This window comes from Trachypithecus francoisi, unplaced genomic scaffold, assembly GCF_009764315.1.
Source record: "Trachypithecus francoisi isolate TF-2019V2 unplaced genomic scaffold, Tfra_2.0 Lachesis_group0, whole genome shotgun sequence".
NCBI classification, from domain to species: Eukaryota; Metazoa; Chordata; class Mammalia; order Primates; family Cercopithecidae; genus Trachypithecus; species Trachypithecus francoisi.
Window position 1 is genome coordinate 20,842,378 of NW_022681453.1, and position 27,393 is coordinate 20,869,770.

At 43.0% G+C, this 27,393-nt stretch overlaps 2 protein-coding genes across 17 annotated transcripts in view; both read right to left on the minus strand.

Annotated features, from left to right (window-relative positions):
• The window catches only part of LOC117082987 (store-operated calcium entry regulator STIMATE), a 68,344-nt gene extending 60,903 nt beyond the window's left edge, over positions 1-7,441 (minus strand). The window contains exon 1 of one of the 4 annotated variants that reach the window (XM_033210099.1): positions 7,340-7,441. Coding sequence is in view for 2 of the 4 variants with exons in the window: in XM_033210096.1 (XP_033065987.1) it covers positions 7,066-7,225 (160 nt within the window). In the remaining 2 variants the exon portion in view is untranslated. Of the gene's footprint in view, positions 1-7,065 lie in introns of all 4 variants that reach the window. The other 3 variants (XM_033210096.1, XM_033210097.1, XM_033210098.1) reach the window with 3 other exon arrangements.
• A 1,621-nt stretch (positions 7,442-9,062) lies between these two features.
• The window catches only part of SFMBT1 (Scm like with four mbt domains 1), a 157,377-nt gene continuing 139,046 nt past the window's right edge, over positions 9,063-27,393 (minus strand). For 12 of the 13 annotated variants that reach the window (XM_033210114.1, XM_033210105.1, XM_033210111.1 and 9 more), the window contains 8 exons: positions 25,916-25,980; positions 23,293-23,432; positions 22,359-22,468; positions 20,985-21,160; positions 17,399-17,577; positions 16,911-17,156; positions 15,944-16,072; positions 9,838-15,096 (listed from right to left, as the gene is read on the minus strand). In XM_033210114.1, the coding sequence (XP_033066005.1) occupies positions 14,956-15,096; positions 15,944-16,072; positions 16,911-17,156; positions 17,399-17,577; positions 20,985-21,160; positions 22,359-22,468; positions 23,293-23,432; positions 25,916-25,980 (1,186 nt within the window). In that variant the 3' untranslated portion in view covers positions 9,838-14,955. Of the gene's footprint in view, positions 15,097-15,943; positions 16,073-16,910; positions 17,157-17,398; positions 17,578-20,984; positions 21,161-22,358; positions 22,469-23,292; positions 23,433-25,915; positions 25,981-27,393 lie in introns of all 13 variants that reach the window. The other variant, XM_033210115.1, reaches the window with a different exon arrangement.

A 27,393-nucleotide genomic window follows, 5' to 3' on the forward strand; every position in this document is an offset into this window, starting at 1 on the left:
CTGTTTCAGCTGTGAGCCCCCAAGGACTGGGGACCAGTCTCAGCTCTTCGTCAAGGAAACATCCAACAGTGAGCTTGGCACCAGACTACTTAAGAGATCCTAATAGTCCACTGTTCTTACACTTTGGAAACAACACACTGACCTTCTAATCTATTCTTCTAGAGCAAATATGAATTTGCTGAGAAATTCACAAACCGAACCAATGCAGTGGTTCTTAAACAGGGGCGATTTGGCTCCTCAGGGGACAGTTGGCAATGTTGGGAGACATTTTTGGTTGTCACAATGAGAGATTCTACTGGTATTTAGTGGGCAGAGGCAGGCTGGGGATGCTGTTAAACGCCTTGCAACGCACAGGATAGCCTCCCACAAGAAATAATTATCTCATCCAAAATGCCAATAGTGCCAGGCTGAGAAACTCTGGATTCAATGGATAGCTTTCCTAGCAGTGGAGTAATCTAAAACAGACTCACCAACTGCTTCTATGTATACACAAGGAAAAGGATAATTCAGGGTAAACCTCAAGATTATTAATGACCTTCCATATAGTCATATGGCAAGCAACAGGGAAATGAACTCTGTGAAAATCAGCAGGTAACCTGAAGCCACCCAGAGCCCTGGAGAGCCTTCCTCACCAGTGAGTAAAGGGACTCTGTGCTCCCTGCTTCTGCTGCTCTGGGGTAGGGCGGGGGTGCCTCCGCCTCACATGCTAGACCTCAGCCTTGGGGTAGAATCACCACCCTCTGCCCAGCCAAGGAAAATCTTCACAAAGGCACAGAAAAGCAGACCTAGGGTGTGACTCATGTATGCATGAAATGATTGATGAGTCATTTCAAATTTATATTTTTAATGTTATCAAGTCATAAAACAATAATGTTTTAAATAAAATTACTTAAAAATAATTATCAAGAAAGAAAATCAGAATTGTTCAGACAGAAAAAAAATGAGGTGAAGTAGCCACAGATACAGAGTAATCAGAAAGTGCACCTGTGTGGAAAGAGGGGTGGAAAAAGCAGGCAGGCACAGAGGAAGCGGCTCAGAGTGTCTGGGGTCCCAGGGACCCAGCTTACATTTCAGTTCTGCACTTACTAAAAAGGAGCCCTTGTACAAGGCACTTCACCCGCTCACTGACTGCTTCTGTACAGGCTTCCTGTGAGGGGGCTGGCATGCTGGGGACTCAGTGAAGAGAGGTTGCAGGAAAGAGGCCGACTCCAGGGGCCAGCGCCACCACCTACTACCATGGGCCCTGGGCAAAGAAAAGCCAGCGACTTGAAGCAGGTTCATCACCTGGAAGTGGAGCAGCCCCAGGCACCCACTGCCCTCTCTCTCAGAGCCCACATGGGGCCCTGCTGGTAAAAACACAAGGAAGGTTAGGTCAAGGAAGATTATTTTGGCCACTAAAGCCACCCAGTTTTGGCACATGCTAATCTGGATTCACACTCACTGTGCTGGCTGGGCTAAAAGTGCTTTTCTTCTTTTTTTTCCCCACTGCTACGCACTCTGTGAGGAGGGCTAAAGGTAAAGACATTGTACAAGCAAGAAAAAAAGGGAAATGTTTAACTTAATTCAGAAAATAAGTTACTTAAGCACTTGTGAAACATTCTTCAGCCCAACTCACGAATACAAACAATGTAATAACAAGGATGAAGACACACCCCCAAGGAAGGCCTAACATGTGCCTGACACCAACCCAGCTTCCTCAAACACATTCCTTCTCATCTCCATAGGCCCAGAAAAGAAAGATTATTATCCACATGTTATTAGGGAAGAAACTGAAGCTTCGAGAAATGCAGAAGTTGCTCAGGAGCACCACATGGCAGAGCGAAGAAGACACAGACGCCGGGTCAGGCTGGATCCATAGCCAGGGATCCCGTTATTTTTAACCACTCGCAAAACCCCTTCAACAAATCTTCATGTTTGTACAAATATACTAACTGCAAAAGACTTTAAACAGATTTTAATGCAGCGGAAGCATGATAGGCCCCAACAGGGCAACATGTGGCCAACAGAGGTATTTAAAAGTTTTAAAAAGTGCATTTGTTAAGTTATTCTACAACTCAGATTGTCTCCTAATTCAGACAACTTCCTCTTGTCCTGATTTTATTAGAAATTAATGAAGTTATATGATAAATCAAGCAGATCACCATTATGGATAAATGCTACCAAATAAACAAACATTTAGAAAACCCGAAAGCTTTCTAAAAATAAAAGCTCTGAGACAGCCAGCATGCTAACATTGGCTGCAACACCAGCTTGGAATGGAAAAAGGGGCGTTCTTCCTTTGCCCGTGCTGGCACTCCAGAGGGAGGAAAGGACAGCGACACTGATTGTGTGCTGGGTTCCAGACCCACAGACAGGCGCCTTCACTGGTGAGTTCCAGCTCCAATTCAGCTGTCACTGTATTCTGTTATTTTACCAGGAGGAGGTGATCACCAGGTGAAAGGCTACTGGGAAACAGAGTACTCACATGATCTCGAAGTATTATCACTGCAGAGATCCCTTATTAATTGCCCAGGGGAAGATGTACCTTTACAAGGGAGAGACTGAGAGGTCTTCCATCCACCACCACCAAGACATCAACCTTATTAACACGAACAGTGGGGCAGCGTGATGTCACATGCCTCCTGGTGGAATATACATGAAACATACAGTGCCGCTTATGGCGTGTTTTTGCCATAAAACAGGGCATCTGAATCTAATAACTGCTCCAGACAAAACTCAGGAAAACAGGGGTCGGTGAAACAATTCAAACACCACAGCGAAACTCCCAGATAACTCCAGAATGTGGGGCACTTGACACAACGAGCAGCCAGGACGCTACAAAAAGCCAGAAACATTAAAAAAAAAGGGTGCATGTATGTGTAGGAGGAGGTTCTTCTAGAAATGAAAGTGACTGAAAACAACCAAACACAACATGTGGGCCTTGATTGGATCTTAGTTTTTAAAAACTCCAGCTGTAAAAGACTTGTGACATTTGGGGAAATGTGACTATGGACTGGATATGAGATAGTATCAAGGAGTTATTAATTCTCTTAAGTGTGATGATGAAATTGTGGTTATGTGGGAGATTGTCCTTATTTTGGGGAGACTTAGCTGAAGTATTTAGCAGTAAAGTGTGACGCTGGTTGCAACTTACCTTCAAATGGCTCAGCCAAAAAAAAAAAAAAAAAAGCATAAAGAGATAAAGCAAACGTGACAAAATGTGAACAACTCCTAAATCTAGGTAGAGGGCAGACAGATGTTGAGTGTATTATATTTCATCTTTTCTGTCTGACATTTTTAGAGATAAAAACCGGGATGGGGTGGGGAGAGGTGATCATAGGGAAGGTTGTGCCAACACAAGTCTGTTCACACAGAGCACACAGGGAGGCCAGTTTACCATGGAGAAAACCCCAGAAACTCTCATTTAAGATATCAAAGCTGAGTGCACTGGTTTGTGATTTCACTTTGGATCGCAGGAAAAAAGCTATCACTTCTCAATGTCAGCAGTGTTTTCGTAAAACATGGACACGTTTCTCCCAGCTGGCTAGCCCCCATGTCTATAACAAAAATAGGCAGGCAGATTTATCCAAGTTCTCAAAATGCTTGTTTTATTAAAAACCAATTTTGTCTACACTTCAGTCCAGAACCCTGACTGTGCACTGTGAGGGAGGCTTGAGTTTGCTTTGCATTCACATGTCCTGAGAGTAAATACCCCCAAATGCCAACACACACACTGGCCAACACGACCTTTGGCTGACAGCTGGGTGGCTACCCTGCACTGGAAGTTTGCTGAGCTCTAGGACTGCTCAGTTCTGTTCTGCTGAGACTCTAGCTGAGAAACTTCATCAAGTCACAGACTATAGACAAAACCACCAAAATGGGGAATTGCTTGGCAGGCAGACTACGACAAAGCACCCCTCGTTGAAACCATTTCTTTCTATGCAGACACCTAGCAGACACTTCAGAAAACGCTAAGTGGAAAGTATCTTCATAAGCTTGACTCTGAGTATGTTCATCTTTCCTTGTGTACACAGGGTACCTGAGATGGAGCCTCTAGGAAGCCTGCCAACTCAGCAAGGTGGTGCTGACATTGGACATGTGTGTGAGTGGTGCCTTTAACAGTCTATATGTTTATGCAGCTTGAAGAATGGGCTACCATGTATGACCTGGCATATACGTTCTCAACTGCCTGGACCGAGAGGGTCTACAAACACTACACAGTAAGGCAAGAAGTCTATCAAAGCGCCACAATGAGAAATTCTTGCAGAACCAGAATCCTCCCCCAGAGACATTAATATCTATAAGTCATCTTCCTTCAGGACAAACCCCCCAGGTGAAAACCAAAAAAAAACAACAACAACAAAAAAAAACAAAACAAGGCAACGTGTAAGTAGAGAAAAAGGTGATGTTTCTGGATAGAAAAAGGAACATAAAGACAGTGGTCTGAGGGGGTCACTGAAACCAGGGAGGCGAAGCAAGGAAAATTACCTCACAGCTTGTCTGCAGAGAAGGGGGTTCATTCTACAGTCAGAGCTGGTCCAACAGGAAACAATAGTGTTTGCCATGGCCGTCAGGTTCCACAAGACAGGCACCAGAAGAGAGGCACCAAGCCCACTGCCTCGAGGGCCACGGGTACTTGGAAGGGAGAAGACTGTGGTCTCAAAAACAGCCCCTCAAAGGATAGGGGCTGTTTAAACTGCTCAGAACGGACTGGTTGGTATTTAAAACGTCTGAAGATAACAGAACTGAGGAAGGATGGACTTCCCTCCCTCAGGGCTGCAAGGGGGACCCTCGTCAGGGGAGCCTGGCCTTCAACAGATGCCCCTCCCAGCAGCTCTGTCAGACTGAGAAGGAGGGAGGACTAAAAGCCCAGGACAAAGCCAAATGGCTCGCAGATGTACTTCCTTAAGGCTACCTTGATCTCTTTCCTCTTCCACCTTAGAGATTTCTTCCTCTTTCCAGCAGTTCAAGAAGGAAAAGCCTCGCAGTTCTACTTCAACAGGACCAACAAATCTGAGAGATAAGAAGGGCCCCACCCTGACTGCATCCCAGTCAGTGGGCTTCTCCATGTCCAGCTCCCAGAGTGCCATTGCCCTGGCCTGCTCTGTCTGCTTCTAGGTAGGGGGAAGAGGCTCTTGCTCTCACCTCCATTTCTGTGTCAGGGCAGACACAGCTCTAGCCTTTCCAACTCTTTTCCCCATCACTCCTACCCACACCTCCCCAGGACCCACCAGCCACTTCCACAAGCTCTGTCCATGTCAAGCCTCACAGTGAACAAGAGACTGCTTTCTAGTCCAATCTCTGCAAACACAAAGTACCAATCACAGTGGGATTTGCACATGTGCTCACGCTGAAGATTAAGTAAAGAAGTGAGTATGTCCCTGAAGACTCCACTCGGAACACATTCAACCTGACACACTTCTCAGCTGCAAGCAACTCCGCCCTGTCATCATCACATATCCTTTTCTGAATCACAAGTGTCAGACCCTAGGGGATAAGCCGGGCCATCAGCATCAATCAAACCTATGGAAACAGTCAGAGCTAGGCTAAGAAACCTCAGGTTAGGGAGCAAAATAAAAATTTAACCTATAGTTCCTTCAGAGAGAAAAGAAGGCTGTCTGGAGGAGAGAGAAGTAGGAGGGGTATGAAGACCCACTCACCATGACTTGAAAACACACACATACAGTACATGCGCCCAAGTCAGCAGCGGATTTTGGCTAAGTTGTCACAAATTATTACTGTGGGAACAAGTGGGTATTTGTTGAGCAGAGAAAAAGGCAAGTTGGGACTAAAAAGGAAAGAAAATGTGTCAAACATAGACAGTTGGGCACTTGTAAGACTTATCAAGGCCAGGCCACCAGAAGAACACGGTATCCATGATCAGAGCCTCTTCAGGGTTACTTAAAGCCTGAGAGAATTCACTCAAGAAATCCCAACTTATAAACAAGCAAGGTGGCCACTCCAGCAACTGGACCCTACAAGACACAGGCATACAGTTGCAGGATCCCTCCTGAGTACTCCAAAGCATACTTTCTGCAGGAACTCTCCACTCTGTCCACACAAGCACAGTGGGGGAGTTTTGAGAACAAGTCATTTTTGGAATTAATGACTCTGCACAGATAGTTATAACCTTTCCTTCTCCCTAAAACGCAATCACAAGGGCCCTCTCAGGCTTACATGCCGAACAAAACTTCTTGTTACTTTAATAACAGAAGGATGTACACGACGAAAAACAGAAGCCCCCCCTCCCCGCCCAGGACACATGACAACAGGGTGGGGGCTTCCTTCTCTATTCAGCCACTAGGTTGCCCACGTTTAATGGGAAAGGAAACTTAAAATATAAAGAATAAAAGTGGAAAGGGAACAGCCAGGGGAAGCTATAGACGCGGCTTATTAGGAAAGCTTGGGACAGAGATGGAACAGGTGGGCCTGTTCCGGAAGAAACGAGAGGAAGGGGATCTGGGGAAGAACGCAGACTGGGTGGGTCCTGCCCTGACAAAAGGGAAAATAAAGCTGAGGAAGAAGGGCCACGGAAAGGGAGGCGGGTACTGGGAAACCGAAGGCATGGCCCTAACACTCCAGGTGTTGAGAGGGATGCAAAGTAGCAGGATTTACATGTGAACGGAGAAGGTAAATCCTTGAAGAGTGAAGGGGCAGAAAAGAACTCAGCATCGCACTGGATTGAGGGATGTGGGTTCTAAGCACGAAGAGCCCCTGAGAAGGGGCGGACAAGGGGATGTCACCCTTGGGGGTCATGACTCCAGGCTGGGAAGTGGGGTAACAATTCGAGATGGTAAGGTGGGAGGTAGGTGAGTTTTAGACTGGCGTCTCAGAAGACAGACGTTTTTAAGGTGGAAAGGGGAAGGGTAACTCCTGGCTGGAGGCCACAGCCAGTAGGCGAGGGGCTCCAAGCCGGGAGCCCGGGGCCCTGGCTACCCCCTAGTGCGGGAATGCCCAGCCTGGGTTTGCGGGGGAGGAGGAATTCGGGTCCCCAGGCCGGAACTCTCCGCGCAGGAGGGGCCTCCAGGGGGGCCGGGCCGCGGCTGCCGCGCAGGGCCTCCGGAGGCGCGGGGGTCCCAGACTCACGCATTAACGTGCTGAAGGCCACGACGCCGAGAAGCCCCTGCAGGAAGATGCCGAAGCTGTGCATGAGCGCGCCGCTCTCGCAGCGGCCCGCCCCGGACGCGACTGTGGAGGGCGGCCCGCCCGGCAGTCCGCGGCTCGCGTTCCCGGCGGGGCTCTGCATGGCAGGCCTCGCAGGGGGGGCGCGAGGGCCCAGGGCCCGCCCGGCCTCGCTGCCTGCCAGTGCAGCGCCGCCAAACCCGCAGCCGGGAGCCCGAGCCCAAACCCGAGCCGGTACCTCCGCCCGGAGGCCGAGTCCGCGCCGCGCGTAACCCGACGTCTGAGATCGCAGTGCCTGATTGGCGCAGCCAAGGTTGGGGCGGCCCTCGGCCGCGGCTGCTCTCCCCCACCCCCGAGGGGCGGGGCTGCGGCCGGGCCAGGGGGCGGGGTCGCGGGTCCCACTCTCCTCTCCAGCCCCGCCACGCCCACAGGTGGATAGACCAGGTGAGCCGGGCAGCGCAGACCGGAATGAGAGTCCGGGAATCACGAGCTCCAGGTCCGGAGGTAGGAGCTGGGACGGCCTGTGACCAAATTATTTTTCCCTCTAAGGCAAATCCCTATATCCTGGAGAATTTATTAACATTCCTGGATTCCACCCTCGGAGATCCTGATTCAGTAGTTCTGGGATGGGGCCCAATAGTTTGCAGCCTGGATTATTCTGAAGCAAGTGAATAAGGAAAACAATCTAAGACTACGCACAGGAGTCTTCCTTCCAACCTAGACATTTGAGTCTTTTTCCTACTTCCCTAGCTAAAGGCTTATCAAGGCCCCAAGTCTATTTTATTTTTTTCAAGACCTAATGTAAATGGTCACCTGAATCCAATCACTTTCATTTTGAAATATACCAGGTTTCACATTAAAAACCTGATGTGCACATGTCCCACCTTATTCACTTGGGGAGCACAACTACCTTTAGAGCGTAAAAGACAAATGATTGGTATTTGCCAGGCTGCAACATCCCCCTGCACACACACACTCCCACCTAACCCTTTCCAACTTCTCAGAACTTGTGCTCTGCCTTTAACAAGACCCTGAGTCCCCATTCTTTTTTTTTTTTTTTTTTTTTTTTTGAGGCGGAGTCTCGCTCTGTCGCCCGGACTGGAGTGCAGTGGCCGGATCTCAGCTCACTGCAAGCTCCGCCTCCCGGGTTTACGCCATTCTCCTGCCTCAGCCTCCCGAGTAGCTGGGACTACAGGCACCCGCCACCTCGCCCGGCTAGTTTTTGTATTTTTAGTAGAGACGGGGTTTCACTGTGTTAGCCAGGATGGTCTCGATCTCCTGACCTCGTGATCCACCCGTCTCGGCCTCCCAAAGTGCTGGGATTACAGGCTTGAGCCACCGCGCCCGGCCCTGAGTCCCCATTCTTTCATCCATTCCTCCAGCCCAATCTGGGCTCTCTCTGGACACCCTCTTGTTGGTGCTCTAGAGCCCCTGACTTTCCTACTGCAGAATGTCAGTGAACACATGGTATGAGTCCAGTTGACACTGAGCTACATGTTTTCAATAGTAAATATCTCTAGGAAAAAGTTTTCCTATTAAATAGACCCCCAAATTCCAATTACCTAAGAGGGTTAAATGCTATCTAAAAGCTTTCTTGGTAAACAGGAATATTAACCTGATTAGAGAATAAAAATGCAGTTCTCCAGCCTTCTATTTTCTCAACTCTGTGCCTTTATGTAGCATTCTAGTTGCATGGATGCCATTCCCTTTTCCCTGCTCCACGAACTGCTCCTCAGGTGCATCAAGGCTTATCTGACCTCCCTCTCCCTCTTGCTCCCACATTACCTTGTGTGTACTGTTCCATCAAAACTTTTCAGACTGCTAAATTTGACAGCTGTACACATCTCTCTCTCCCACAGCTAAGTGTGAGCCTCCTGAGGGCAGGAATTGTTTTTATCTACCCTTCAATTCAAATTCAACATAGTGCCTGGTACAGAGAACATGCAACAAAATGCTTAACTTAAATGGAATTTTAATTTATAAAATTTTAAACTCTCCACAAGTACTGGCCGTGGGCAAATACAGAAAATCAGATTAAGAAAATAAATGGATAAGGGAAAATTAAAATTGCATGAACTATCTTTTAGTCTAAGAGGGATCTTATGAGGGTGCTCAACAGTTAACAGTACAATGTTTAGAGAGAATCAAACAAGAGGCTACGTCTTAAAGCAGAAGAGATTGTGGCTGGGCATAAGGAGACTATTGATTGCTTAAAGACACAGACAGCTCAAGGAAAATTGGACACTGAGCTGAAAAGTGATGATTTTGACAAAGAATTGTTCTGCACATCCAGCTGTGGAGGAATCCTTAAGGCTCACAGAGGAACAAACAAGAAGCAGTCTTCGGAGATCAGAGGCAGAATCCCCAATGCTAGGAGCAAGGTTGCTATGGGGAAATTCTACTCTTCCTATCTTTCCTGAACTGGAATTAAAAAGCACCTAAATCCAGAAAGTAAAGGATGAGACAGCAAGAGAGGGGAAAGAATTCTGGAGTTTTATTAAAGTAGGAAGGAACTTTTCATCCATTTGGAAATGATTCTCTGAGGTCCCACTGGAAAGAGTTTGAAAAAATTTACTCTGGCCAAAATGCCTTCCTTGCTGTCAAATCAGCACAAAGTTAAGGTTAAACATAGCTTAAGACCTGTTTTCTTTAGTGTTCTCACAACCACTTAAAACTGTCATAATGTACCACAAGCTTATATACAATCATATTTACAAAAAAAAACCACGCAAAATATTAATCCAAAATAGTTTTTTTAATCCTTTGAAGTTATACCATGAAACTTGATGGGAGTTATTTTAATAGGTATTCTTGTGCATACTTCTTAAGTGTACTTTTATCTTCAATGCATAACTTGAAATTAAGAGGAAAAACAGCAAGCAGGAAGGATACAATGCAATAAGCATTTGATTTTGTTCTAAATGAGCAGCTTAAAAAAAAAAGGCAAAATACATTAAACAAAGTGCATCAGTTCCAACAAGTTAGTATTAAAAAGAGGCCTAAGGACAGTGCTGGAACCAGCCAGGAGTCCCTCCCTGGCAGGCCTCTGATTGTCTTTAGAGAATATTCAAAGAGAGAGAAAAAAAAAGGAGGGGAAAAGAAATGAGCACTTAAAATCTCAAGAGAAACAAACTACCTTCTCCAGAGATTCTTGCAAAAGGAGCTAACGGACTGCCCAACTTTAACTCTGCCTAAGCTTTGTAACCTCCCTCAATCATCTGCTTTGTGACTTGATTTGCCCTAAAAGCCTACCGTCATCCTTTCAGCACTTTTGTCCACCTCCATTCTGCCAAGCTAGGTATGCAGTTAGATTGAATAAACCATATGGAAACCCTCAGGCCTGAGTTTCCACACATCCTGAGAACAGGCACCCCCATCAGCAAATGGTGGCACCATTTCACTAGAAGGCACCATTTGCCTCCAGAAATAATGGGAGACCCTTGCCTCCCACAGATCAGGGTTCATGCTTTTCTGCTGGTGTTGGAGATTTATCTGGCAAGGCTGTGGCTTGCTTCTCTCTTAAAACAGTCCTTTGTGATAGGCCATAGCACCAGGACAGACCCAATGGTGTATTAAGTCAAAAAAGACACAAGAAGAGGGAGTTTTAAGCCTACTTCTCTCTCTCCTCAATTCTCCACTCCTAGTTTTGCTGGTTCTTGTGAAAATCTCAGGCTCCTTAAACACCATACCCAAGTAAATGACTCTGCAGTGCATTTGCTGCCCACCACCTTCTACACCTCCCCGTAAAGCTGCCCTCAGAAACAAGGCTACCTGTGTGGTCTGGTACAAGCACTGAATAAACACACCTGGAACCACCCTTGGAGTGGGCCTGGAACCAGATCCATTTGGACTGAGCATTGAATTTAAAACTTATGCCCAGATTCTAAGTCATAGGTAGCTTGTTTGGATAAATTCAAGTTTCCAAAGTATACACATTCTCACATAAGGGATGGGAGTCATCAAAACTCACTAATAAAACATCTAAAGTGAACAAAGTCAAGGAAGAATTATAATTGCAGGACAGTAACATTTCTTTTTGGTTTTGCAGGAGGCTCTTTGTCCTACGATTTCTGAGTCAGCACCATGACAAACATATGGTTGCTTACAATGGACCCAGGAGCAAGGAAATCCAAGCTTGAAAAGGCCGCTTCTGGTCCCCACCAAGATTTGTACTTCATTTTTTGTAGTGATGGCTTCTTCTCATTTAGCTTCATAAGGCCAACAGGTTTCCTACTGATAACACAGAACACTTTTGAACTGGTGTGTGCACACACGGCACATCCTCAATACACAGGATCAGAGTTCAAATCCAGGGCATGTTCCACTGTTGATCAATTAAACCAGTAAATGGTGTCTCAAACAGAACAATCTTTGGTGATACAGGTGCCAAGTAAATATAATTGCCTGTGATAGTTTTCCCAAATGTTCCCATCTAGATCACCTGATGTTGTGTGTGTCCCTCAGAAACACTTGTTGGCTTGAGAGAGGGAAATGATTCTGAGTCCCACCCTACCTAAGGCCTCCTAAAGCTTTTAAATTGTATTCAGGTACCACATTAGTAACTGAATTGGTACTAGAGAGCGAGTAAAATGTATCCAGGTCCTCTGGTAGCTAAGGTCCAATGTCTTCTGTCTCACAGAATAATTTTACTTCCAGGAGAAAAGGCATATTAAGGCTAAGTTCTGAACTAGTTTTCTATGTTTGCTTCTACCATAAGTCAATAAATATTTACCAAGAGGCTCATCTTTTCCAGAGGTTAGTAAGTACCCTTCTCTGACCTCACATATCTATAACATAGATAAATGCTAGGAGCCACCTGCATTGCTGAACAAAGGCAGATCGAGTGCAAGCTTCCACAAATGCATTCCCCGCGTTAGCCACTTCAACTCTGCTTCAAATGAGAAGGATGAAGATGGTTTACAAAGGAAAACAGCATAGTCCCCAGAAGCCCACAAAATCTAGTCAAAATGTCACAGAAAAATCTGCATGTGCAGCAAAAAGGTTTCCCTAGCACACTAATGTAGCAGTAATAGTCTAATATTGGTCAGCCAGCTTTTCAAGGTCCAGGAGGATGAAATAGTCCACTAACCTGTTTTCTAAACTTGTCAATTCAGGGTAAAAAATGGGTCATGAAAACTTTTCTGACCTCAGGCAGGCTATAGGCCCAGCTGCGGGTGAAATCCAGACCAATGCAGTCCCCTCACAATGTAACTGTTACACATTTAAGAAGTTGGTCTCTCTAAAACACAAAGTTCTTGCACCTATGTGCAACATATCAACATTTTACCCCAACATGGTGAGCTATTATCTGTCTTGAAATCTGTTTCAGCATCACAGTAACCAGAACATCATTGTTATCCAGTCCAGTCCCAGCAGCCTTGTGAGGTAAATTAAGTTCAAATTTTAAGTTAAAAAAAGTGCCCTGTGCTAAATTCCCAAACAATTATCCTCACTTACATAATATATGGGAGTCAGGGCTGGGGGATATAATTCTTTATGCAATTGCCTAATAAACTATATCTTAGTAGGAGAATGCAAGAAACATTAAGGGAAACCCAACCAACTTGACCATTTAGAGTCAGCCTTTCTCTAGAAGGCTGAGCCTGAATAATCATAGTATAAACAAGCCTGTTGGGCTCTGACTCTACCCAGATCAGAGATTACTTGGGGCTGTATGTTTCGCCCTTCGGGGCCTTCATCCCCTCACCTGTGAAGGGAGGTGATTATTAATTCTGTGTTTTCTGGAGAAGTCAAAAGAGAGACAAAATAAAACATTCATTATTCTTGTGCTTGCTGAATTCCCTCTTATAGGAAATATGTTTCACTTTCCTAAATAAGGTAACAACACGAGGCACTAAACATTAATTCCAGAAATTCTGTTCCATTGTTCTTCCTCAAGGGGCCCTCTTTGCCTTAGTGCCTTGACTGAACTCTCAGGAAATTTCATTAAGCAAGATCACCACCACCACCACTACCCACCAAAAGCTTAATGTTTAATGCTAATTATTCCCTAGTATATCCTTCTCTTCCACAGACACAGAATTTTAAAAAACTGGATCTCTAAAGTTTCAAACATATTAATTTTTACTTAAATGAAGCTTCTTCTCAGGTATATCTGCTAGGAACCTAAGCAAAGAGTTAATGTCTTCATGTATGATTTAGTTGCAGGGCTTGAGTTAAGCTGGTTTATGTATTATCCAAAGAAGAGAGGCTCCAGACTATTCACCAATGTCCACAAAAATAGGTTGGGGTGGTCGGGAATGGGAAAAAAAAATCACAATCAGTTAAAATTTGCTGTAATATTTCCTTATATTTGTAGAGCTGTTTAGAATTCACCCAGTTTGCAGGATTAAAACATTTTCAAATCTTGAGGAAGAATGATTGGGTTATAAATTTGCAGGTGATTAGGATAAAAAAGCATTCAGCAAAGCAAACCATTTAGAGGAGACAACCTAGGTATGTGTTTTTCTTCACTCCTCATGACTAGAATAGTGCAGCAAACGCTATTATTATATAATAGCTAGCAATGGAATCATAAGTGAAAATTCACCTGGAGTTTCATGTTAACTTAAGCCGGGCTAAAAGACACACTTAAAAGAATACTGAGTTGTTTAAATGGGAATCCTCAGACTAAAGATTATATTCAATTTAAAGGATTAGCTGAAAAAAGTCTAAGTGTGGCTAGGCAAAGAGGTTTCCAGAATCCTTAACCACGTCTCAATATTTATCCAGCCGCTGAGGACACTGCTACAGAAACTCCATGTTCTGCGTTACCCTCCAAAACATGTTTTCTGTGCTGTGCTTCTACAGTGGAGACACCTGGAAAGAAGGACAAATGGGCTTCGCTGTGGGTCCATGGAACACCTACTGATTTTCACCCAAAGTAAAGACCATAGAAATGAAACAGAGGTAGACAAACAACTCTAGAGAAAAGCAAACACAAAATAAAAGTCACTGAAGCCCCTCTAAGAGTGAACAGGAAGAGGGCAATTAAACGGAAATACTAACAGTCTTGGTGATGTTACTTAACACAGGCAGCCCAGGCTGGGTCAAGATGGAGAACAGTAACAGTAGAGTTCTTAGATCAGGTCAGTTAAGGAACTGGTGTAAGTGCCCACATAATGTTTTTAAGAAAGCAAACAGTTTCCCCCCCTCCAAATTCTGTCATAATTTTAGTGTTCATGTAGCTTAAAAATGGCATCATACAAAAAACCTCATACATGGCTGTAAGCTCAATTATCAACAGAGGTAGTAAACAAAGAAACTCCTAAGAATCGATTTTAAAATGGATCAAAGTGTGACTATACATTCAAAACCCTAGAGCCACATAATCATCCCCAAAATGAACTGTTTTAATTTTAAAAAGCTTAAAAACACAATGACAGTGAAGCACTGATATGCCTTTAGGAACAGTCCCAAATCAGTGCTGACTTAAAGCTAGGTCCTCTCTTTCCAAGAAAAAGGAAGCAGAGAACAAAGTTCAATCTACAATGGGAGGGAACAGAATGAAAACAACCGAAAGGGTGCTTTCCAGCAGCCTAGGTTATTCTTTGTTTTCAGGCCACACCACTGGAAATGCTTTTCTTCTTATATAAGTCTTTTCCTCACAACCTTTATTTTTTTAAAACTGCCATCTGCTGAACAAGAGATGTCCACATTTCCACCGGCAGGCGATCCACTTCTGTGCACAGTTTTTGCTTCCTCACTGTGAGTCCTCCTTCCCAGAAAGTGCAAAGAGAGCAAGCTGACACCTGCAGGCCCCAGAGCCCCAGGACTATTCCAGCTCCACTTATAAAGCAGGGTGAAGGATTTGCTGCATTTGTGCTTCAAAGATCCAGCTCACTTTGGTTGTCCTCAGTTGGCAAACTGCTCATAAAAAGCAAACTTGATCCTCTCTATGTGATGGCAAAGTTTGATGGCAGGGCCCAATTTTAAGTCCATGCATTCTTGAACAGTGGGAAGGGTAAGGAGCAATAGGGCCTGCCCATCAATTTCCTGGTAAAGCATAAAAGACAAGTTATCTGTGATGTGCACATGAAAGGCAGCTTGGAAAAAAAAAAAAAAAGAAAGGCAGCTTGATCATGACAGCCTCTCCTCACTTTAGCTTTGTCAAAACTGGAGTCCCTATGCTTTCCTTTCCTTAATTTTTCATCTTAGGTATCACACACTTCCTTTTAAGTGACTCCACAGTCTTCCATACTAATGAAGCTTCAGAATTAATAAAGTTTTACTGACGACAATAAAATTTTACCAAGGATAAGAATCCATTCCACAGAGTCTCTGCCCCATAGAAATTTAGTAAACTTACTAGCCCTGTAACTGGCAACTAATTGTGCCATCTTTTTTAAGGGTTCCTTCTAAATCTGAAACAAAGGATTAACTATCAACTTCAATGTTTTCCTACTCTGTAACATTCATAAAAACCCTATAAGCTCTTGAACCTCCCTAACTATCTAAACAAAACTTATGTCAATGTTTAAGGCCACTGGCTGTGTTTCAGCAAGCTTACCTTAAAACTCATCACCACTCTAGAGCCAAGTAAATCATTATTTTTGAAAAGATGTGGACAATTAAGCATGGTATGCTTGATATTGGAGGGATAGAATCAAATTCTTAGGAAAAATTGGAATGCAATGATAATCTGCTTAAACTATGAAGCAAGTCTGATAAATAACTTTTTTTTTTTTTTTATCATCTTTGACTCCTAAAAATGGAATTAAGACAATTCTTTTCTTTTGGATCAAAATATTTTTCCTAAAACTTGTAAATAAATTGTTGACTATTACATCCATAATTTATTGCTAAAGAGACATTACTAAAAATTATAGGAATCTGTGATTACCTGGTCTAGGAATATTCTCGCTAATGGAGCACAGTCAGTGGATCTGATGAACCGCACAACGTCTGCCACGCTCCACTTCAAGGGATTACTGTCCAGGTGAAGCCTTTCAGCAACTTCAATCCTTATTTCCTTCATTCCCCACAACACAATCAAACCAAACAGTGTTAAGGCTATTTTATTCTAAAAAATTCTCTCTACCTAAACTCATAATCTTTCAAGACATGATTTAAAGTGGTCTTAGGACACGATTTCTCCCAGCAAAGATGTCAAAGACCCACGTGCATCAGGTACTCAGGAAATGTCTGTCTTTTATAATACCAAGTATCAATGGGAAAGAATTTATCTCAAAGTTTCAGCACAGATAATTTAGACAATTTAAGAAAAATAGGGTGCTAAAGAGAAGGGGATGCTAATTCCAATGAGAGAAGGCTTAACTAAATAAACCACCAGGAGGAATCATTTACTGCTTCTGTTCATGGAATATCCTTAAAAAGCAATCTAGTTTTTGAACACTAACTTAATTGCTGTTCTTTACTGTTACATATATGTTATAAAATGTTCATACATATATAGTAAATATACTAAACCAAATGGCTTAACCCAGAATCAAAAGGATAAATAACTTTTTCCCACAAAACCATATATATTATGAAATATATATTAAAAAGGCAGTTTTCCCAAAACTAAATGACAAGCTACAAATAAGCTAGCAATGGAGCTTTTTGTTGTTGTTGCTGTTAAAACAAGCAGCTACTCTGAGAGAGACTTTCCCCCATAAGTAGGTGATCTCAACTAATCCTTGAAACACATGTAAATCACTGCATTTGGGGTCACTTTACAAGAGACCCTGGAAATTCTACATAAGTCTGTATTGAAAGAAGTAGAATGCCAATTATCACTAATAATCATATTCCAGAGGAAAATTCTAGAGAGAAAGAAATAAAAAATAAACTTTTTAAAATGGTACCTTTGGTGAAGGAGGTTTATTTTCATCATCAGAAAATGAAAAGGAGTGAAGCTCCCTTTTCCTCCTTTGTCTATCTGGAGGCAGCGATGTGGATATCTCACTTTGGGTGGGAGAAGAGGAGCATGACTTTTTTTCTGACATTTCTGATTCTTCCTGTAGCTCATCCTGCTGCTCGGATGTACTGCCTTCACTTAGGGAATCATCATCCCCTTCATCTGGGTCATCCTCATCTTCACCCCCACTTCCCTGCAGGAAAAGGAGAGAAGTCTCATTGAAATTCAGGACATCAATCCCAGGTTTCATATGATTTAAAAAAATAATAATAGAGAAAGAAAAGAAATTCAGGACAAACCAGTTCCTGGGCCACAAAACCATCTTCTATTGGCCAGAGATCTGAGTTAGAAAGACCTGCAGGTATTCTGTGTCCATACTATAAAGCAGTGGTCACTTGGCTTTGAGACATTACAGGCACATCACAGATCTCATACCTGGGGAGAGCCCGCTGGGGTATTATCAACAGATGCAGAGGAGCGTTTCTTCTTATGAACAAAAACATTTTTCCGCCTCTTTCTCCTCTTACTGGCTTTTTTCAGGGCACAAGCTAAGTTACTATGCCCACCAGGTGGCCTCCCAATTCTTTTATTTTTCTTCTTTCCATAATAATGTGCTAAATGTGGATGACAAAATGAAGTAGCTTCATTATTTTTGTGCACCTCAAAACCACAAGAGATTTTACTAGCATAGCAAAAAACAGGTACATTGTATTTGATTGAGGTTTAAATACCATAGAGTGGAATAAACAGATCTGAAGTACACGGTTTGACTAGTACGGAATGGTCCCTCCATATCAAAGTATACAGAACATCTTCAACCCAGAAAGTTCCCATGGTCCCTTCTCAGTCGGTACCCCTTACTAGAAGCAACCACTATTCTAAACACTATCACTATAGATTAGTTTTGCCTCTATGGAACCACACAGTAAGCACTTTTTTGTGTGTGACTTTTTTTTTTTTTTGAGGTGGAGTCTTGCTCTGTCGCCAGGCTGGAGTGCAGTGGCACCATCTTGGCTCACTGCAACCTCTGCCTCCCGAGTTCAAGCAATTCATCTGCCTCAGCCTCCCTAGTAGCTGGGATTACAGGCACAAACCATCACACCTAGCTAATTTTTGTATTTTCAGTAGAGACGGGGTTTCACCATGTTGGCTGGGACGGTTTCGATCTCTTGACCTCATGATCTACCTGCCTCGGCCTCCCAAAGTACTGGGATCACAGGTGTGAGCCAACGTGCCCGGCCATGTGTGACTTCTTTCACTAGGTATAATGTTTTTGAGTCGTGTGTTTTATTATATGTTTCTTTTCTATTTGGATATCTGGTTGTACCAGTGCTATTTTTTAAAAAGAATTTCCTTTCTCCCTTAAATTTCTTCATCTCTCTTGTTGAAAATCATTTAACCATGTTAAGTTTGGCTCTATTTCTGGACCCTGTGGTCTGTCCCATTGTTCTATTTGACTATTCTTTTTTTTTTTTTTTTTTTTTGAGACAGAGTCTGTCACCCAGGCTGGAGTGTAGTAGCACGATCTTGGCTCACTGCAACCTCCACCACCTGGGTTCATGCCATTCTCCTGCCTCAGCCTCTTGAGTAGCTGGGACTATAGGCGTGCACCAACACATGCCCGACTAATTTTTGTATTTTCACTAGAGGTGGGGTTTCACCCTGTTGGTCAGGCTGGTCTTGAACTCCTAACCTCAGGTGATCTGCCTGCCTCGGCCTCCCAAAGTGCTGGGATTACAGATGTGAGCCACTGCACCTGGCTTGACTATTCTTTAATGCCTCTTTTGATAATTATAACTTAATGGTTTAAAAAAAAGAGAGAGACTAAGTCTTCCAACTTTATTCTTTTTTTCCAAATTGTTTCAGCTATTCTAGATCCTCTGCATTTTCATATAAATTTTAGAATATACATTGCAGAAATGAAACCTAATATTCTAGCTGAGTTATGTATTAAAGTAATATCAAAATATAATTTTATGAAAAAAATTTAAATTTTCTAAAGGGTATGAATCTATTTGACATCATTCAAATTACTAATTGGGAAAAATTGTGATTATCCTTCTACATTCTAGGCTAATTTCAACTATATTATTGTGAAAGATAAATTCAGACAAAAGGCACAATAAAATCCACATATCTTCCCTTCACATGTCTTCCTTCAGAGTAGTGTACTTATACATGTACTTATATGAATAGTATTTTTCACTCAGCTCCTAATAATTGCAGTTTCCTAAACTAAGTGCTGAGTCTGACACAACAAGAGGCTAAGATAATTCCTACCCTTACGGAGTTTACAATCCAGTAAATATAAATAGAAACTAGAAGGTTAGACTTATATGATTTTGTAATTTAAATACTGATTAGAAAGCTCATCATACTAAGTATGGACTGTGAATCAGCAGCATCAGTGGCATCTGGGAGCTTGTTGGAAATGCAGATAAGATACTCAGGACCCAGATACCCACAGACCTGATACATCAGAAGCTCCATTTTAACAAGATCCTTCAGTGATCTGCATGCACTATAGTTTAAGAGGCACAGATCCCTAAAAGAAATCTTTCCATTTTAACAAGGTTAAAATCCTCCTCTGTATTGATTCTCCCAAGTGACACAGGGCTTGCAGGATTCAAGGAAAGGTAGGATCAGAATTTTGTCTTTGGGTGGCAATGCCTTGACAAGGCTCCATATTGTAAATTTCGTCCTATGTGACCCCTGCCCCAGTTTCTCAAAGGAGAAGATAAGCAAGGACAGGGAACAGGTGTTATGAAAGTTCAAGGAGAGGTTACAACTACCTCCTCTCCTATTTCCACTTCCCTAACTACTATGGCTTCATTGCTGCTCTTCGGAGACACTAAGCAAGCTCCTGCCTCAAGCCTGTGCCCTTGATGCCCCCTCCCCAGGACACTCCCACCCAGCTCTCTGCACAGCCGGCTCCCGTTTCCTTCAAGGTGTTACCATGTTACCTGTCAGAAAGACTTCACTGACTCCTTGCATAAACAGCACCCCAACTCCCAGCCTTCCTCACTCTCCTACTTTGCTTGCCCACCTTGCTTCACTGTTCCCCACAGTATTTCTCTCTCTAAATTTCTTCCCTTGTTCGTTATCTATCTCCTACATTAAAGGTAAACTCACTGAGGATAGGAATGTTTTCTTTATTGTTGTACCCCAATGCTAGAACAGCATAAGCACACAATGAGTACAAAATATATACTTGCAGATTGTATGAATGAATTACATATCCTATTAGATACAATAACTAATTTATATACATGCTATATATAAAAGTTGGCACACTAAAGCCCATGGGCCAAGTCTGGCCCATGACCAAGACAAAAATTATCCTTACTTTTTTTTTTTTTTTTGAGGCGGAGTCTCGCTCTGTCACCCAGACTGGAGTACAGTGGCCAGATCTCAGCTCACTGCAAGCTCCGCCTCCCGGGTTTACGCCATTCTCCTGCCTCAGCCTCCCAGAGTAGCTGGGACTACAGGCGCCCGCCACCTCGCCCGGCTAGTTTGTGTATTTTTAGTAGAGACGGGGTTTCACCGTGTTAGCCAGGATGGTCTCGATCTCCTGACCTCGTGATCCGCCCGTCTCGGCCTCCCAAAGTGCTGGGATTACAGGCTTGAGCCACCGCGCCCGGCCGTACCCTTACATTTTTAAAAGAGTTCTTTTTTTTTTTTGAGACAGAGTCTTGTTTTGTCACCCAGGCAGAGTGCAGTGGTCTCGAACTCCTGACCTCAACTGATCCACCCACCTTGGCCTCCCAAAGTGCTAGGATTACAGGCATGAGCCACCGTGCCTGGCCAAAAAGGTTCTTAAAAAATGAAAACACAACACATCAAGAAAGAATATGTGACAGAAAGCCATATGACCCACAGCATGAAATATTTATCATCTGGCCCTTTACGGAAGAAGTTCGTGTGCCTCTGCTATATATGAATGTCTGTAAAGTAAAAAACCTTCCAAGATGTAAGGTATGGTCAGCTGCTACGGTTAACACATTGGAAAAACACGACTCACTGTATTTGGTCTTTGTAAGTACAGAACAGTTCTCAGAACACTTATCCAGAACCATCCGTGGACCGAAGAGGTTAGGACAGCATTCCAGTTTGATACAGGTTTGCCGGCAGAATTCAGTCACCCGATCTGCTGTTTTCACTATCTCAACAGTAGCCCGATAACTCTTTCCTTTATATCTGCCATTGGAAGACATCAGATGCCAAATGTATTGGGCTAATGATTACCCAGAGAAAAATCAAACATATTAATACACCTAAAAAATATTTTTGCTTCTTGGAATATTCTATGTCCTTTATAGTTCGAGGGCCCTGAAAACAACAAGGAAGTTCTGCATATTGAACTTAAACCAAATCAAATCTGGTAAGCTATGACAACTAAAAGCTGAGTTATTTAAATTAGCAAAATTAAGCTCCTGCTTTCTGTTCCTAAGTTCAGGTTTTCAAACAGTAATTTCACTAACTGCTCTAAAAAGAAAAATGACTTTTCACTAAGTCTTTCTTTACCCTTGGCAGTGATCCTCAGACTGTTGTCCAAGGACTAGTATCACCTGCCAATTGCCATCTGTCCATGAGAAGATCAGAAAGCAAGAGTACATGTTTATAACCTTTCACACTAATTTGGAAAAGTAATTTTATGTCTCTTACATCTAATAACAAAAACTGTTCTTGCATTTTTGTGTATTAAATTTCTTATTTCCTTTTTGTTTTTGAGATACAGTCTTGCTGTGTCGCCCAGGCTGGATGAAGTGCAGTGGCATGATCTCGGCTTACTGCAGCCTCCACCTCTCAGGTTCAAGCAATTCTCCTGCCTCAGCCTCCAAAGTAGCTGGGATTACAGGCACCTACCACCAGGCCTGGCTAATTTTTGTACTTTGAGTAGAGACTTTCTTTCATCCATGAAAGAATGGAAATCTAAAAAAGACAAACAAGCCTGGTCCTTCACCACAAATAGCTGAAAAAGCCCTGCCAGAGGAAACACAAGGCCTCTGATATTATCCACAGAACTAATTCTGTGAAATTTTTTTTTTTTTTTTTTGCGACAGAATCTCACTCTGTCACCCAGGCTAGAGTGTAGTGGCACGATCTCAGCTCACTGCAACCTCCACCTCCTGGGTTCAAGCAATCCTCCTGCCTCAGCCTCCCAAGTAGCTGGGATTACAGGCGCGTGCACTGTGCCTGGCTACTTTTTGTATTTTTAGTAGAGACGGGGTTTCACCATGTTGACCAGTCTCGTCTTGAACTCCTGACCTTGTGATCTGCCTGCCTCGGCCTCCCAAAGTGCTGGGATTACAGGCGTGAGCCACCGTGCTCTGCCAATTCTGTGACTTTTTAAAGACAAGTAAAAGTAAATAGTAAAAACAAGCAGTCTACTCACTTGGCTTTTAGGACTTCCCCACATCCGTGCCACACAGAGTCTTTGTCCAGCTGGAGCTCCCGAAGGACACGGCTGGGTTTGTAGGCTGCATTGATAAGTAAAGTGAGGACCTGAGCTCAGTTTTAAAGCAGAAACACAGATTGGGAAGGAGAAAAGTAGACCATTAGAATCTTGTCATCGCTCCCTTAAAATGTTAAGGTCATTTAGGAGGTTAATTCTAGTCATATGAATTAACAAATGTTAAGATAATAGTATCAGAGATATTACAACCACCCAAAGATGCAAATAAGAGAGTACCAAAACCTCTTCAACATTTTTTAAATGTTATGGTTAGGAAAAAACAGGTACCATGATTTTCAAATTGCTCCAGAACATGCTTCCAAATGCTTTCGCAGCCACGGTACACACAGAAAATTATATTTGTTTGGACCACTGTGTAGACAGCTGAGGCTTCTTGTGGCTAGAGGAGTCTGGTCCAGAAGATCTGGCTTCCCCAGATCCTGACGTGCCACCCTGAGGGCTGAAAGGTCTCTTATCTGTTACTTGCAGCATATCATACTGGTTGGGAAGAACAAAAAGCCCAGCAGATGTGTAGCTTTATCATGGCCACTAGGTTAATGCCACATAGCCACGGCCTCTCAGTCATAGAATAATCTCACAGTTCACTTTTGTATAGTTCTCTTCTGGTCTCTGACAGAAGACCTTTCTACCCTGACAGAGGTGAACCTGCTTTGTGAAGAATTGTTTATGTGAATGTTTCCTAGGAAGGAGAAACAATTACATACCCTCTTCACTATCCAAAACATGAGAAAAGTTAGTAACTTTTGATAAAACCTAGAACTGTCACATCTATGGCATGTGGCTCCCTGTAGAAATGACCATAGGAGAATGCTGTGAAATTTCCAAGTTATTTTGCTCTAGGCCAGAACCTTACCTCTCTAAGGACCAGAACACAGTTCCCAGGTCCTACACATTGAGGCAGCTCAGCAATTCTTCCTTTGTTAAGATATGGCCCTGAGAAGCAACGGTGGTTGAAGTATATCTTTGGACAGCAATATTTTCCATTAATCATAACTGGGAAATGAAGAGAAACAAATATTCAAAACAGTCATTCTCTACCCCATGTTTCCAAAGCTTGAATTGCCAGGGAGGAAAAACCAAGCACATGTACCATTATATTAACATAAAGTTTGGAATTACTTACTTTGAAGCTTAACATGTTGTCTGAGAATGCTCTTAAGTAACTTACAGAGCTTATCATTCTGCTGAAATCAAACAGGGTCCTGAATTAACATGCTGATTAGTTCCTAGGTTACTGCAAAATTGATAGAAGAACCCTATCTTCTATCAATAAAGAAAGTGGAGGGTGTATTCCAAGAACACATGAGGATTCTGGACGATCAATGATTTCTTTTCCAGGTCTTCAAAAACCAACTTTCAATAATCTATTCTGGAATATTTATAGAAATGGTCGAATATTACTTAGAATTACAGCTTGTCTCCTAAAAAACCACCAAACTAATGTTGGCAGCCTTTGATGTTGTGAGAGCTCTCCCATCTCTGAGATTTCTCAGAGGGCTAAAAGTATGCTGTGACCACATCTCTAAGTTTTTTTTGTACTGTGGGGTATAACTGGGTCTAGAGACCCTTTTCTTCAACTACTTGTCTGAATCAATACTGTCCTTCAATTTAAAAAATCCCCTCATAGTGGTAGGCATGTCAGCTGTTGAATGTAAAAAATTCAAAGATACTAAAACACTGCTAAAAAGCACAGAGAAGCTCTTCTAATAGATATGCCTGTTAATCCAATGTTAAGAAAAGATATGTGCACACGCCCGTTGTTGAAAGGATCCTGCAGTTCATAATGTTTTCTCTTTAATTAAGAATGGTCATGGCCAGGTGTGGTGGCTCATGCCTGTAATCCCAGGAATTTGGGAGGCCAAGACGGGAGCATGTCGCTTGAGTCCAGGAGTTCGAGACCAGCCTGGGTAACATAGTGAAGCCCAATCTCTACCAAAAAAAAAAAAATCAGCCACATGTGGTGGCATATGCCTACAGTCCCAGCTACTCAGGAGGCTGACGTAGGAGGACAGCTTGAGCCCAGGAGGTGGAGGTTGCAGTGAGCTGATACCACACCACTGCACTCCAGCCTGGGTGACACAGTGAGACCCTGTCTCAAAAAAAAAAAAAAAAAAAAAGGATGGTATATCATGGTGACCAGTATGCTGGTGCTCACATTTCCAGTTGAACCCTGTAACCCAAATGCCTCTCTTCAGGATTAAGGCACTCATGTCCCCGCTGCTAGGTATGTTGGCAGCTTTTGGCTTTCAGCTTTAAGTCTATTCTGGAATCACCCTGAGCTGGGTACTGCTCTCAGCAGGAGAGGGCCACCTTGCCCCTTGTGATGTGAGGAGGAAGCAGTGGCTTACTTCCAATAACTGGTCAGTAAAGTGTGGCCACCACACCTGAATTAGGATCAACTCTGAGTGGTTAGATGAGCTTCAGGGCTCCCAGTAGAAATAGAAGAAACTTCTGTTGTAACTGCATCATGGTTCAACTTATCTCTCTGCCCAATCCTACTTCCTTTATTCCTTCCAAGGAGCTGTTCCCAAAAATACTCCCCAATGAAACTTCTGAATGCATATGTCAGAGTCTCAGACTCTGTTTCCCAGGGAACCTGACCTATGACAAAACCCAAACCAAAAGGCCTTGGCTGAGGCTGTGCAGAAGATATTAATGTCTTAAATTCTGTGGTTTTAGTAGGCATTTGAATGGCCAGGAATGCATCAAAAGCAAGGAGTTACACAGTCCTAACCCTCTATGTACAAATGATGTAATGAAAAGGCAGTGGGTAGAAGAGACGAAAGTATGGGTTTCACATTTGTGAAAGACTTCAGTTTCATTTCTGTCCTTTCTACTCGTAAGCCGTGTGATCTCTCTGAGCTTTGACTTCTCTTCTAGGCATTTACTAAATATCATCTGAATGCCCAATCTGTGCTAGAATATACAGAGCCAGGATGCTAAACATTATACAACAAGCACGTAGACGTTAAGAATAATTCAAGAGAGAACCCTGGACAAAAGGCTTGAACCTCTAGCAAGGATCTTTGTCTCATTTATCAGGCATTGCCTCTGGGACAATTTCTTTTTCCAATGCTTTATTTTTTTTCACATAAATTGTGAAATGTATATACAAAGTATGCAAATCATAAAAAAGGTTTTAAAAAGAATAAACCTCTACCTCTCAACCATCTAGCTTAAGAAAGAACACTGCCTGGAAAACTTCAGATTCTTTAGCTAAAGTCAAGGATGGTAACATCGACCATCTGAGCCCTTGGCACACAAGGGGTGATCAGTAAAGAATAGCTATGGCTATTAGAAATGGACGGAACTATCAGCCTAGAGATGATTATTAAACTAAACACATCCTAGACCATTATAACTCTAGTCACAATTAAGAGACCCCTCTATGAAGTCATATCCTATACATCATTAAAAGATATAGTCCATTAAAAGAAACTAAGTCTTCTTTTCCGTAAGATGACATATGCTTATACCTGACTCTGTGGAGTTCAGCTCCTGATTCCTCAGGCCCTCATGGACAGTCCTCGAGGACGGTACTCTGGGTCAAGAAAACACAGTAAAATAGTGAGATAATCCTTAAGATCAGTAAAGTGTGAGGCTTAGTTTCCTTCAAATCTAAGAAGAAAGCAAACGTGGCATGTTGCAAAATCTGTAACAGCAGGTACTCCTTTGATGTTTTTTTTTTTTTAAAGAACAAGGCCGGGCTCACGCCTGTAATCCCAGCACTTTGGGAGGCCGAGGTGGGCAGATCTCAAGGTCAGGAGATAGAGACCATCCTAACATGGTGAAAACCCATCTCTACTAAAAATACAAAAAATTAGCTGGGCGTGGTGGCGGGCACCTGTAGTTCCAGTTACTTGGGAGGCTAAGGCAGGAGAACAGCATGAACCTGGGAGGCGGAGCTTGCAGTGAGCCGAGATCGCGCCACTGCACTCCCGCCTGGGCAAGAGAGGAGACTCCATCTCAAAAAAAACCAATAAAACAAAATAAAACAAAAAAAGAACAATTGTTTTTAAAACTATATATAGGGCATAATGAGCCAATGGACGTCTGTATATAGCATTGTGATACTACATATTCAAATTTTCTCTTCATTTATTGGGCAAAAAAAATTACAAAATTTCCTGTGAGATGCTTAAACCACAAATAAACTACTCATTTTTCAATAGTCAAAGAACAGAAACTTTATATAGGGTCTGTTTTCTTCATCCATTGATTTTCAAATTAAAGACAAATTATGTTATTTTTAAAAACCCAGAGGCTTATTCTGTATGTAGCAATCACTGAAAAAAGGCTAATTTATCTTTTAGAATGCATCCTAACTAAAGCTTTGGATCAGTTTTGGCAACTAAGTCAAGGAAAAATCCAAGGCCAGTCTTTTTTTCATTATCATCTCACTTCTCTACTTGGGGTAAATGTCTATGGCCCTTCTCTCCACTTGTGTTGTTAGTTCTATTACCCACATAGTTACAAAGGTTTAGGTAGTTATAGAATTTGCTATATACAGAATTGTTTCCCCCTACTCAAATTCATATGTTGAAGCCGTAGTGCTCAGTGTAACTGTATTTGAAGATAGGGCCTTGGGGAGGTAATTAAGATTAAATGAGGTCATAGGGTAGGCCGTAATCCAATAGCACTGATAGCCTTATAAGAAGAGAGGGGTCCGGGGGTGCCGGGGAGAGAAAGATTTTTCCACCATGCAAGGACACAGCCAGAAGACAGCCATCTGCTAGCAGGGAGAGTGCCCTCACCAGGAACCAAATCCACCAGCACTTTGATCTTGGATTTCTCAACCTTCAGAATGTAAGAAAATAAATTTCTGTGGTTTAAAGCAGGGGTCCCCAACCCCAGGGTCACAGACCAGTACCCATCCATGGCCTGTCAGGAATGGGGCCACACAGCAGGCAAGGGAGCATTACAGCCTGAGCTCAGCTTCCTGCCACGTCGGCAG